This window comes from Schistocerca nitens, chromosome 7, assembly GCF_023898315.1.
Source record: "Schistocerca nitens isolate TAMUIC-IGC-003100 chromosome 7, iqSchNite1.1, whole genome shotgun sequence".
In the NCBI taxonomy this organism is placed as follows: Eukaryota; Metazoa; Arthropoda; class Insecta; order Orthoptera; family Acrididae; genus Schistocerca; species Schistocerca nitens.
The window spans coordinates 579,310,933-579,325,628 of record NC_064620.1 but is presented as its reverse complement, the minus strand read 5'-3'; the positions used below and the strand labels follow the sequence as shown (position 1 = coordinate 579,325,628).

The following is a 14,696-nucleotide window of genomic DNA, read 5'->3' as shown; positions in this document are numbered from 1 at the left end:
TCAGATGTTCGCAGCTCGTGCTCTTGCGGTAGCGTTCTCGCTTCCCGCGCACGGGGTCCTGGGTTCGATTCTCGGCGGGGTCAGGGATTTTCTCTGTCTCGTGATGACTGGGTGTTGTGTGTTCTTCATCATCATTTCATCATTGACTCGCAAGTCGCCGAAGTGGTGTCAAAGGACTTGCAATACGGCGGCCGAACTTCCCCGCATGGGGCCCCGTACAACAATGCCATAGATCGTTTCGTTTCATTTTAAAAGAGAGACCTTGGAATCACAGATAATTCCCAAAGAGCGGGGCACCTGCAGCGAATTTTTCTTTTTAAATATATACACCATTGTCGGTGTCGACTGTCAAAATTATTTGTTTATAAAGTCGCCAATTGCTTTTTGTGCATTTGGCCATTGTGAAGTGGAACACTACGGAAAATGTATGTTCCGCTAGACATGGCCCAAGAAATCAAGCGATTACATTTTAGCCGCAAGAGTCGTTGAAATTCGATGCATGTAATTTGAATATAAATATGCATTATCAATTAAGTCTGTGCATAGCACTGCTACTAATACGCCATCATTAGTAACAATGTTCTCTGTGACTCGCGTGTTTTCGAATACAACTAACAAGGGGACCGCCGCCGATTTCGTCCACATTTTTTGTATACGCAGGGACTGGCCAGAAATGAAAGCGAAGGAATTGGGAACTCCACATGGCCAAGAGTTTAGAAGAAATAGCAGTTTCGGTGCGAGGCTTGAGCTATTTGTGTCGTGTTGCGTTGCGCAGCCGAAGAGTACAGAACGATAATCCGAGTGTCGTGACGTCGGTTCCCTACGCGGAAACCAAATTTTATTTATTTTCAGGTTTTACATTATTTATACTGCAAATAAACCGAAATAATGCTCAATGTATTGTATTTATTAATATTTTCATAAAAGGCGTGGAAAGGAAAGGCATAGGTGAATTTCGGATCAAAAATAAATTCCAGGAAGGTATGTGAGGCGTACACGAAAGCTTCGTACGTAAAATTAGATTCTTTTATTACTTTACGGTTGGTGAGCTATATATGGTGGGACAACATTCATCGTAACGACAGGGAGGGTTTGCAGACTTTGAGGGCTGCTCGGAGGTCAAAATGAAACTAGCGGAGTATTAAGTCCTGTGCGCTTTAATTACATTCACTTCCGGGAAAGCTATGTGCAGAGTCCTCGTGGACGCTGTAACTACACTTCCTTCTAGGAAATTATTTGCAATCCGGAATTTTCTTTTGCTTTTCTTTTACATTCCTTTGATGAAGATATAAATAAATTTAATATATTGGGCAATATTTCGGTTTGTTTGCTGTGTAATTAATGCTAAAATTGAACATAAAAATAAAAACTCGCAGAGAGACTCGGACTAACCACGTACTCTGCCCGCTGCGCCAAGTGCAACCTTGGAACCAATTTGTTCTAAACGCTCGGCCATCTGGAGCTACCGAGCACTGCAATACCATAAATCTGGGCGAAATCGGCTGTGACGAGTAGGGGCGCCCTCTTGTGAGATTTTCAAGGACGACACGTTTTTACGCGCTACATCTGCTGGAGTTTAATTTGAACTGTGCCAAAAGACAAAATCACTCGCCGCCACGCACAGAACAACACTATTTCCGATCATTTTCGTTAAACGTGGAGAATTAGATGCTGTTGACATCTTCGGTCCTTTTACGAAATCTAAACATGGTCATTATTCTGCACTGTAAGTGCAGATTTGATTCGCCTGTGCAGAAGACGAACGTTTTGTGACCAAATGAAGGCGAGAAAAACAGATATGACGCATTGAAATATCAGTGTAGTCCCTAAAAATCACGTCTTAAAACGACAATTCACACGCTGACCATTCCACCAATCCCCGTGTGCCCCCCCCCCCCCCCCCCCGCCCTCTCCCGCTCCTAGAAGAGCGGCTTGCCTGCCCGACACGTTCGTGTTCATAGCCTCTCGGTCTAAGGCGCCTTGCTACGGTCGGGTTCTCCCTGGGGCATGGGTGTGCGTGTGTTGCCCTTAGCGTAAGTTCGTTTAAGTTAGATCAAGTAGTGTGTAAGCCTGGGACCGATGATCTCAGCAGTTTAGTCCCATAGGAACTTGCCACCAAATTTGCAGAATTTCACCTTCATGTGGGTGATTTTTGAGTGGTCGAGTCGGCGGTCCAGGTGCGTCGACTCCACCGGGCATCGCTATCTGCCAGCCCCGTTACACTCCGTCCTTTTCCCTTCTGCTTCTAACAACCCTACCACAACAAAGGTCAAAAATTAATTATGATTAGTAGTGTTGCTCACGCTACTAAATATTGTGTTGCTCACGCTGCTAAATATTGCATTTTCGGGCAACAACAAAGTTATATTATATGGCAGGTGTCATTAGAGCACAGTTAATAAAGTCATGAAATAATGGATAGACTACGCACTAATCTTTTCGTGTTTCCCACACTGGTCTCGTTGTGAACTCATGGCTCAATCGTCGAAAATCTAGGTAGTGATGATTCCAAGCTCGGATGCAAAGAGGCGTAGGTGTTATTCTGCGATATTCAAAAGTTTTATAGATGTGTTTCATCGACCATTCTTGAAGATTAAACTTTTGCAAGTTAGCACAATGGTGATGTAAAAAAGTAATCAGCACTCGGAATTTAAGTTACACTTCTTTTTTATTACTTTTGTTGCAATATCAGGCAAGTCACAAAACATCACTTCACAATATAAAATATACTTGAAAATATCTGTTAAAGTTCACAATTCATGAACTTACTACAGTTTGCGTGTTTTCGACCTGACGACCAAGACTTGACTCTCTAATAACCGCTTACGCGCCCAAAATCAGAGTTACAAGTACGTCAAAGATCATAGTGAGAAAAGAAAGAATTCACATAAGAATACTATCATTGCAATATAAACATATCGATGTATATGAGTTGTTGTTGTGGTCTTCAGTCCCAAGACTGGTTTGATGGAGCTCTCCATGCTACTCTATCCTGTGCAAGCTTCATCTCCGAGGACCTACTGCAGCCTACATCCTTCTGAATCTGCTTAGTGTATTCATCTCTTGGTCTCCCTCTACGATTTTTACCCTCCACACTGCCCTCCAATACTAAATTGGTGATCCCTCGATGTCTCAGAACATGTCCTACCAACCGATCCCTTCTTTTAGTCAAGTTGTGCCACAATCTCCTCTTCTCCCCAATTCTATTCAATACCTCCTCACTAGTTATGTGATCTACCCATCTAATCTGCAGCATTCTTCTGTGGCACCACATTTCGAAAGCTTCTATTCTCTTCTTGTCTAAACTATTTATCGTTCACGTTTCACTTCCATACATGGCTACACTCAATACAAATACTTTCGGAAACGACTTCCTGACATTTAAATCTATACTCGATGATAACAAATTTTTCTTCTTCAAAAACCCTTTCCTTGCCATTGCCAGTCTACATTTTATATCCTCTCTACTTCGACCATCATCAGTTATTTTGCTCCCCAAGTAGCAAAACTCCTTTATTACTTTAAGTGTCTCATTTCCTAATGTAATTCCCTCGGCATCACCCAAACTTAATTCGACTACATTCAGTTATCTTCGTTTTGCTTTTGTTGGTGTTCATCTTATACCCTCCTTTCAAGACACTGTCCATTCCATTCAACTGCTCTTGCAAGTCCTTTGCTGTCTCTGACAGAATTACAATGTCATCGGCGAACCTCAAAGTTTTTATTTGTTCTCCATGGATTTTAATACCTACTCCAAACTTTTCTTTTGTTTCCTTTATTGCTTGCTCAATATACAGATTGAATAACATCGAGGATAGGCTACAACCCTGTCTCACTCCCTTCCCAACCAGTGCTTCCCTTTCATACCCCTCGGCTCTTATAACTGCCATCTGGTTTCTCTACAAATTGTAAATACGCTTTCGCTCCCTGTATTTTATCCCGGCCACTTTCAGAATTTGAAAGAGAGTATTCCAGTCAACATTGTCAAAAGCTTTCTGTTAGTCTACAAATGCTAGAAACGTAGGTTTGCCTTTCCTTAATCTTTCTTCTAAGGTAAGTCATAGGGTCAGTATTGCCTCCCGTGTTCCAACATATCTGTGGAATCCAAACTGATCTTCCCCGAGGTCGGCTTCTATCAGCTTTTCCATTCGTCTGTAAAGAATTCGCGTTAGTATTTTGTAGCTGTGACTTATTAAACTGATAGTTCGATAATTTTCACATCTGTCAACACCTGCTTTCTTTGGCGTTGGAATTGTTATATTCTTCTTGAAGTCTGGGGGTATTTCGCCTGTCTCATACATCATGCTCACCAGATGGTAGAGTTTTGTCAGGACTGGCCCTCCCGAGGCTGTCAGTAGTTCTAATGGAATGTTGTCTACTCCGGGGCCTTGTTTCGACTCAGGTCTTTCAGTGCTCTGTCAAACTCTTCACGCAGTATCATATCTCCCATTTCATCTTCATCTACATCCTCTTCCCTTTCCATAATATTGTCCTCAAGTACATCGCCCTAGTATAGACCCTCTATATACTCCTTCCACGTTTCTGCTTTCCCTTCTTTGCTTAGAACTGGGTTTCCATCAAAGCTCTTGATATTCATACAAACCTCTACATTAATGAAATCAAATCTGAATGTTGTCACAGAAATATGTTAACTATTCTACAGAAACACAGTAAAATATTGCTGGTATCGAGAGGTTGAGGGGAGGTGCCGTAATGGTTACCTAATTCAAGTACCATTACATGCTCGAGTGGGCGAACGCCCGGGGTGAGGGGGTGGGGGAGGGGTGTTGGCCTGTGAATGGGCGGCTTTAGTGCCGGAACGCGTTGGACTCGAGATGATGTGACGTGTTACTAGAGTAAAAATAGGGTTGAGCTCCGCGTGCCGGATGCTGAGGGTGCGCCGTTTGCTGTGTGCAGGTGCGGCCGCGCTGGAATGGCGCGATGCTGACGAGCTGCCCCAACTGCCAGCAGCTGCTGGAGCTGCCGCCGGCGCCGCTGTGCCAGCACCAGCAGTCGCGCGCGCTCGCAGCCATGGCCGGGGGCGGGCTCGTGTCGGTGGCGCCCCCGGCCGTCTTCCTGCAGCCCGCCCCCGCGGCGCCGCCCCCGGCCGCCGCCGCCACCGCCGCCTCCAAGGACTCGTCGTCCTCGCCGTCCTGCTCCCCGCAGCCGTCGCCGTCGGTGCCGCTGACGTTCGCGTGGACGCCGCTGCCCTGGGCGCCGCCCATCCCCGTGGTGGTCGCAGCCGCCGCCCCCGTGCTTCCGCCCGCCCCCGCGCCGCCGGCTGCCACCGCCCTGCCCGCGGCGCCGCGACCCTCCACGGTAAGTTACTCGTACGAGTACACTAGTAAATAAGCCATTTATCGCATACCCCACATTTTCTGTAACCGACTCAGCCTCACGTGGTAAATCGTGTCGCACCGGCACGTTTGTGATGACAATGTTCGTTTGAAATAGTTTTGGTGATATGTTACAAAAGCAGGGCTGTCTTGCTTTAGTTTTTGTATACGTCGTTGCCGCCGCCAATAATCACAACGTGAGCGTCTTTGTCCAATTGACTTGTTTCTGTTGTAATATTCTCCACCACTGCATTTAACATTGCACCAGGCTTGATTTTCGCGAAAACTGAACGCTTTGAAGGCATACTTTCGCAAAAACTAAATTGTCATACAAACTAGATAATAAAATCATGAACTCCCAGTCCAGCAGTGAATCTGTATTACAAGGTGTACCACAGGGCTCAATCCTTGCACCCTTTCTTTTCCTTATATACCGGGTGATCAAAAAGTCAGTATAAATTTGAAAACTGAATAAATCGTGGAATAATGTAGATAGAGAGGTACAAATCGACACACATGCTTGTAATGACATGGAGTTTTATTAGAACCAAAAAAATACAAAAGTTCAAAAATGTCTGACACATGGCGCTTCATTTGATCAGAACAGCAATAATTAACACAACAAAGTAAGACAAAGCAAAGATGATGTTCTTTACATGAAATGCTCAATATGTCCACCATCATTCCTCAACAATAGCTGTAGTCGAGGAATAATGTTGTGAACAGCACTGTAAAGCATGTCCGGAGTTATGGTGAGGCATTGGCGTCGGATGTTGTCTTTCAGCATCCCTAGAGATGTCGGTCGATCACGAACACTTGCGACTTCAGGTAACCCCAAAGCCAATAATCGCACGGACTGAGGTCTGGGGACCTGGGAGGCCAAACATGACGAAAGTGGTGGCTGAGCACACGATTATCACCAAACGACGCGCACAAGAGATGTTTCACGCGTCTAGCAATATGGGGTGTTTTTTTTTTTTTGTTCTAATAAAACCCCACGTCATTCCAAGCATGTGTGTCAATTTTTACCTCTCTATCTACATTATTCCATGGTTTATTAAGTTTTCAAATTTATACTGACTTTTTGATCGCCCGGTATATTAACGAGATTGCACAACCCGTTAACTCCCATATTGTAAGCTATGCAGATGACACGTCAATCTTATTCTATGGGAGCGAATCTAAAGAGCTAGAATCTCTTGTTACTAGTGGTGTCAGAGAAGTAACAAAATGCTTCAATGATCAGGGACTCAAGGTGAATGTCACCAAATCTCAACTAGGCCTACTGACATTTAAAGCAGGCAGTTCTCATCACAACAATATGAATAGTGTGTGTAATATCTCTGCAACAGAAAATGGTAACTGTAAATTCCTGGGTGTATATGTTGATGAAAATCTGCGCTGGACATACCACATTAATTTCGTATGCGGAAAAGTCAGTAGTGCCATATATATCCTCAGCCAGCTCGCAAAGATGTTCCTAGCCAAGCATTGAAATTAGTATATTATTGAACACTTTACTCCTTTCTCAATTACGGAATTGAACTGTGGGACTGTGTAGCTGATGTACATTTAAAAAGAATACTACTACTCCAGAAAAGAGCAATGAGACTTATACATGGGATGGGACATAGAGATTCATGTCATGAAGTGTTTGTGCAGCATGAATATCTGACAGTATATTCTCTGTACATCTTCAAAATAGTTGTATTTTTTATAAGTCAACCAACAGAAGCTATCAAGGGCAGTGATGTACACGATCACAGCACTAGAACAAAGTGTAACTATTTCCGTAACAGAACAACGTTAAAAATGACTGATAGAAGTCCATATATCGGTGGTTTGATTTGGTATAACAAGCTACCAAACTCTCTAAGAACGTACATGGGAAATGTTTTTAAAACAAAATTAAAATCTTTTCTAATAGAAAAATGTTTATATTCTTTCAATGAATTTTAAGATATTGGTTGTAACATAAGTCATTAGCATATCAGTTGTAATGTGTTAAATGTAAAAAATAGACATAAGAAGCAACAGCTACAGAATATAGTGTATTTTATAAGTATAAATATAACCATAGTATTAAGTCTGTCGTTTGGAAAAGACATCATTACGATGGCTCCACGCAAAGAAAATGTAAATAAATAAATAAACAAGAAGCAGCTTATACAGATATCTAATTAATGAGAGAACCTTAGAGGTTCGATTTTCTTCACACTTATAGAGTTTGAAGCTCGGTGACTAGGAATCAGTTTTCTAAAACACTAGGACACAGTTTTCACAAAACTTGAAAAAAATTGCCCTCGGAAGATTAGGATGTTTTTCCAAGTGCTATTAAGTACAAAACTGTTCAAAGTTACATACACAGCAGTCTGTAGCTGAGTGTTTAGTCTTGTGGGAACACACACACACACACACACACACACACACACACACACACACACACACACAATTGGTATCATATTTATAATGGCATAGGTGTCATACCAAATAACGAACATCTGTCATTTAATCAGTTTCACTCTTCGACCACTACATCACTTGCTTAAATGAGTTTGTAAAACTTCTTAAAAACTGCAGCACAATCTCAGTGCTGGGCCTGGCCCCCTTCCTTGTATGTATATAATTCATATATGTGAAATAATATAATAGGCTTTATATGATTTTGTACATGTTGGACTGCGTGAGGTGGTACACTGGTTAGAACATTGGACTCGCGTTCAGGAGGATGATGGTTGAAACTTGCATCTCGCCATCCTGATTTAGATTTGCCAGATTTCCCTAAATCACTTCAGGCAAATGCCAGGATGGTTCCTTTGACAGGACACGGCCAATTTCCTTCCCTGATCAGATGGGACTAATGACCTCGCTGTTTGGTCCCGTCCCCCAGTCAGCCAACCTACCAACCATACTTGTTGTGACTGAGAAGGAACTATACTTGAAATTGGTAGAATAGTAAAAATTACAGCTTTCATAAAGTAACTTAGATTTATATCTTTATGCTGCAAACAGTAAAATGGACTATGAAACACGAATGTGCAATACAGTTGCAAATTGTGACAAGTTACATTATATCGCCTTACTCATTATTGCCTTCTATTGCAGGTTCAGCAGCCATCATCAGATGTGGACCTGGTCCGCCTGGCTGCTACACAGGCAGCACTGCGTGCCTCAGGCTGGTACTACGAGGGTCTGTCGTGGCAGCAGTCAGCAGAGCTGCTGCGTGCCTCAGAGCCCGGGACGTTCCTAGTACGCGACTCGTCAGACGCTCGATTCCTCTTCTCGCTGAGTGTGCAAACAGAGCGCGGCCCGACATCAGTCCGACTGCACTATGTCGCAGGCCAGTTTCGGCTCGATTCCGAGGCACGACTCACTGCCAGCATGCCACTCTTCAACTGCGTCGTTGCATTAGTCGAGCATTACGTTGCCGAGACACAGAGGCGGGCCTCCTCCCAGCACCGAGATTGTGCTGCAGGTATGTGGAGAAGAAACTGCAGGTTCTCAAGAAATAAATTGGATACGAGTTGTCCAAGTCACCATATTTATTGGTACATCAACTCTTTTGTTCTCTCTTTGTATCACTTCCTTATTATGTAACTGTTAGTAATTAATTTTATGGCACAACCTGCCTTTCTTAAGTAATTGCAATATGGCAAGCTGTAAATGTGGCCCTGTGCCATGTGGAAGATTTAAGCACATTCTATTTGTGTGACATTGGGCTGTCATTCTGTGACAATCATTGTAAAGATCTTCTACGAAAAGAAAGGGGTTTACATTCAAGATTGCCAACACTATCATATTGTGTAGGGATATTTGCCTTGTGGTTATAAGTACAATGAGAAATCAGCTGGTCTGAGTCCTGATCGTAACTTGGCCCTAGGATTTTGTCTTCTCCACTTACCAGGACTTTTACACTCTGGTAACAGTGCACTGTAGCTTGGATTTCAAGATCACAGTATAGGTCTGTGCATAAATGTAAGTGGAGAAATTTCTCAGTTCAAAGGGAGGCGGTGACATAACATGGCTATTCTTTCATTGATTTAAAACAATGGAAAATCCAGGATGAAATAATGACAGTAATATGGAAAGGATTGTTACTCATCATTTAGAGGCGACATTGTGTTGCAGACAATACACACATAACCACTGTCTCTGGGTGCTGAGGCCAGACTGCATATACACCTGCCTCAATGGCCAAAGACAGTGGTCCCATGTGTATGAGTTGTGCTTGTGTGAATGTGAGGGTGTGTTTTCTGCTTTAGAAGAAGGTCTTGAGGCCAAAAGCTCAAATGTATTGCAGTCTTTTTGTTGTGCCCCTCTGCAAGTCAACACATTCTTTGATTTAAGCATTTTTCTTTTTCCCACACAAAGATATTAAAAAGATGGTTATCAATTTTCAGCAAAAGCCTATACTGTTGTAAACTAGTATATCTGTACCTATACCTGCAGAGCTACTCTTACCTTTAAAAAAAATCTTTCTTGTGTGCTGTTGAGAACAAGAAATTTTACTTAGTCCTCACAGGAAACTACAAAGATACTAATCAAAAAGTTGTAATAAACAATAGTGTCAATAGAATTAGAAATATTTGGTTGGTGCATAAGTTCATAATGTTTTTCCGTAAGTTTAATAAACACAACTGATACACATAACAGAAACATCAATAATGTATTCTCCTTCACTGTTTACAATAGTTGGCAATGGTGGTGTAATTTTTTGATTCCGCAACTGTAGAAATCAGTCAGGCAAAGAACTTGTTGAGTCATGTTCAGAGCTCATTTTCTTCTGGAAAGGAGTTCCTTGAAGGTTGTTTGAGAATGGGAAAGGCGAAAATCAGAGGGTGCAAGATCAGATGAATAAGGTGCATGATGAATGACTTCCCAGCCCAACTCCTGTGTAGTGTTTGTTTTTTTCTGTCTTGCAAAATGCAGGTGGGTGTTATCATGGAGTAGCGTCACTTCATACAGTCTGCCTGGTTATTGTCCTTGGATTAAATTTGCAAGATGTCTCAGTTTTTGATAATCAATGTCAACAGTGATGGTTACACCTTGGGGAAGCAATTTGTAGTTCACTAGACTGTGTATGCGCGCAGGTCTTTGTAAGAGAGTTGTTGCTTCATTTGGGCTCAATAATTCATTTCTTTTCCTTATCTTTGCATAAAGACAGCATTTTTTGTCACCGGTAATGATACAGGATGGGAATGGTCAGTGTTGTTCATGAGCCAGCTGATACGAGCAAGCAGAGATGCATAAATGGTCACCTGCTGATTTTTTTGATATTGTTTTAGAGCATGTGGTACCCATACATCTGATTTTTTACCTTTCCCACTGAATGCAAATGTCCCACGATGGTACAATGAACATAGTTCATCGCAGCTGCCAATTCTCTAGTACATTGACGTGGATCATTGTGGATTAATGTGTTTAAATGATCTTCATCAAACTCTGAAGATGCTCCTGAGCATAGAGAGCCACTAACGTCAAAAATGATTTTTCTTAAAATGAGAAAACCATGCTCTTGCCATGTTGTGTCCAATGGCATTACCCCCTTACATGGTGCAGATGTCTCTGGCTGCCTCTGCTGCTGTCAACTCTCTACTGAAATCGAACAGAACATATTGGAAATGTTCCAATTTCTCGATTAGGCACTCCATTTTCTAGTATCCACAGCTCCACTCACTATCTCTGAACAAATGACAGAATGATAATATGTTAACTTGAATAACAACAGTGAACTACAAATAACGATAATTGATAAATAAAATCATAGCAACCAGAATACCAACATTCAAAACAAAAATGCTATGAACTTATGCCAAAACTAATATTTTCAAATACTTCTGGAAATGAATTAGAATGGTAAAGGAAATTTGACCTGTCGAATTCTTTACAAAATGTTGACAAATGTAAGGCAGCAAAATATTGATAGCATTTAACTTGTGCACACCAGAGGAAGGCACAAATATTAATTAATATTCTTTTGTTTCACAGGAGGCAAAGAGCAGGTGTGGGTGGACGCGCATGGCCAGATGTATTCACCAATTGTACTGACTCGTCCACTCTATCGACAAGGGCACCCACCAAGTTTGCAGCACTGTGCCAGGCTGGCTGTGAATCGTGTACTAAATGGACGACGCCCCACAAATCTCCCATTGCCATTAACATTAAAGGAATATCTCAGCGAATACCCTTACAAACATTGATGTATCAGAACAAGAAGCTGGCTGCAATCTTCTGTGAAGATTTATCCAGAACTTCAGTTATATGGGAGCAATTTTGTTATTGAAAAATTATGTAGAATAGAGATGAACTGTCAGTCTTTTAAAAAAGGACACATAAATATTTATGACTATGTATCTTCCAAAATTCTGCTGTTCACAAAAGAGGATATTGATTGTGTAAGTGCCAGTGTGGTCTCACTCTAAAAGTAATGTTATAATTGCTATTTGTTAGACTTATAAAAGAATCTATGAATCAGAATTCTCATTTCTAGTAATGTCAGAACTGAAATTACAACTTTATTCCACAAAACTCTTGAATTTTTATTTCCTAGCAGTACTAATCAACACACTTGAGTTCTCTGCATTATTTCTCTTAAGATTATTTGTAGCGCACCTGTGGTGGATAATAATATGATCAGTGATAATCAAATTTTAAAAGTGTGACTTACTTCTTACAGAAAAGCAAATGAGATGAAAGTGTTTGCTGCACAAAGTGAGCCTCTAAATTAAAAGTGGACAGTTCTAAACAACATTAAAAGACAACATCCAGTTGACTAGAAAGCCTGTACAGAATCTTTCTCATATTGTTGAGAGTTCTGTTCAAATTATATTACAAAAACCAGGTAAAAGTGTCCTGTCCAGACTGCAATTGGCAAGTTATGTTGTTTCTCATTGTTATGATTTTCATTTTGATGTCTGTGATGTTTGAGAAGATTAAAGGATATGTGTAGACAATTTATTTTTGGAAAACAACTATCTCTGATGTTTTTATTAACTGAAACCTTAACACCATCGGTTTTGGTACTTCATTTGCAAGGTAAAAATAGTAATTCTTTTGGATACTGTTCTTATTTGCGTGTGACAAAATTGTGTAACAAAACTCTGCTGATTAATGATTTTTGTGTGCACTGGTATTGTGTTCCTGAAAGACAATTATTGCATGTGTAAATTTTGTAAAGTTCATCCTGGAGCAAGCAATATTGGTCTCATAAGACAGTTGTTTTATGTAAGAAAGTTGTTCTTTGTTCTGCAGGATGGAGAAGAATATCGTAATGGTGATAGACACAGGCATATGCAAGCTGTTCTGTTCTCCTTTAGCTGCAACAGGCAAACCACATGCATAACAGGAGAGCACCAAGTTATGCACTACTCAAAACAGTTTCACTTATTTTGTACTAAAATAAACAAAGTTACAGCATAATCAAATGAAGCATGTGCCTTTTAAAAAGGGGAGCATAGTACTTTGTTGTGCTTAAGAGAGAGAGAGAGTGTCTGACAATGTGTCTAACATACTCTGGGCAAATAAAACATAGAATTAAGCATAAACTGTACTTGGCTATATTATTTTCCTGTAGAAGGAATGTGAAAGAATAAGAAAAGAGAACCCTGAAGAGCATTTGCATCACCAGTAGTTCGAAAATGCAGTGTTGACCTTTCAGGCACAAACTTCATTTTTTTGGACTGTACTATACAGTTACACAGATGTATACTGTCATAAACAAAAAGAACCATATCAGATACAGTAAGCAACTGAGGTTCCTATACATCTGTAATAGTTTTATGGAACTAAAAAGCAGAAAATGTGAAATAGATGATAAACATGCACAAATGTTTCATTGGCCATCACTTGATTTGTACCAGTTGTATTCATTCAATATAATGAGTTGTAAACAGCATATATAATACGATTTGTTCACAAAGGTGCCTCCTGTATAATAGTGTATGCTGGGATTCTACAATTCTGACACAGTATTAAACCTCATGTTCTTTGCAATAGTATTGAGTTTTTGTTAAAAAAAAACCATAGTGGCAGGTACAAAATGAAATTGTCATAAACAATTAAATAGTAGTGTCAGGCAAACGTATTTGTTCCCATGATTTGCTTACTCGCAAGAGTAGAATCAAAGTGTCTGCTGGGTAAAAAGACTCAAGATGTAAGTTCCTAATAGGAACCATAATGGGCTTCCAGTTTAACATTCTTGGTCATGTCAAAATATTATAATATATGTACACCATACAAAAAGCATCTGATGTAATATGAATCAGTTGACAATATTATTTGGTGATTAATTTCACATTTTTTAGGTATAAAATGAAAATGGTTTTGTAATTCATACATATTGTAATGGGTCTGGATTATCTGTTTGTTTCTTTTAAGAAAAATGTAAATTTTTTCTAACAGACATGCAGTGTTTCTCTGATTTATAAACTGAAACAATACCTAAATGTGCTGTTGCACCCACATCATATAGTTGTTGTTTGACATGTACACTTTTATTAGTGAAATTTTTAACTTACTTTCAGACATCTAAATAGAAGGTGTGCTGCAGTTTATAACTTGGTATGTTATGCTGATTATCTTTTCTGTTAAACATAATATATAACTTAAGCAATCCTCAGCAGTGTGAGTAGGTTGCCTGTATGATGAAGAATGTCTAGCCCATCAAATGGAAAAAAGGCAGGAGAGATACCCCCACCATTGTCACACTTCATGAGTTATTACATCAAATTTTATTACATAGTCATGTTGCTATAAATTTGACAGCATTCAAATAAATTTATCATTACAGTTCAGTTAAGATATTTGAGGTGACTGATATTGTTGGGTATGTTATTGTTTTTCTCCCACTGATATGTCTGTTAGAAAATTCAGTTATCAATTCCCAGACCTTAATGTAAAGTGAAGGAACCATTTCAGCTCATGTATTCTACCAGTGTATTTCAGCTTATGTTGCTACCACCTCAAAGAACATATTAGTCCTCATTTGTATGATAGTTCATTGCCATTAATTCACACAAATTTGATGTCTTTCAATTTATGCCTGTTTGATTATATAAATTATTATACTATTTATTCAGCTCATAGTGTTGTTATTTACCTTATGTTCCCTTGTGCTATGTTTATTGATGATCATAAAAGTACAAGTATTCTGTCACAGTATCTTCCTTTGTAATTATCAAAATTTGAAAATGTATTAATGGTTCGTACAGCCAAGTAGTGCTCAAAAAAGGATGTGCTTGCAGCCTGATTATATGTGGATCTAATATATTGTTTAGGGCTTCCAAAAAATCCAGTCATATCTATTAAAGGAAAACTGGTGTCACAAATGAATGGCATGAAGAATACTAATACAAAGTTGCT

At 40.1% G+C, this 14,696-nt stretch overlaps 1 protein-coding gene across 4 annotated transcripts in view; it reads left to right on the top strand.

Moving 5' to 3' along the window:
• The window catches only part of LOC126194912 (suppressor of cytokine signaling 2-like), a 327,850-nt gene extending 313,440 nt beyond the window's left edge, over positions 1-14,410 (top strand). For all 4 annotated transcript variants that reach the window (XM_049933283.1, XM_049933278.1, XM_049933277.1 and 1 more), the window contains 3 exons: positions 4,918-5,319; positions 8,442-8,811; positions 11,325-14,410. In XM_049933283.1, the coding sequence (XP_049789240.1) occupies positions 4,942-5,319; positions 8,442-8,811; positions 11,325-11,536 (960 nt within the window). In that variant the 5' untranslated portion in view covers positions 4,918-4,941 and the 3' untranslated portion in view covers positions 11,537-14,410. The remainder of the gene's footprint in view (positions 1-4,917; positions 5,320-8,441; positions 8,812-11,324) is intronic.
• The last annotated feature ends 286 nt before the right edge of the window (positions 14,411-14,696 follow it).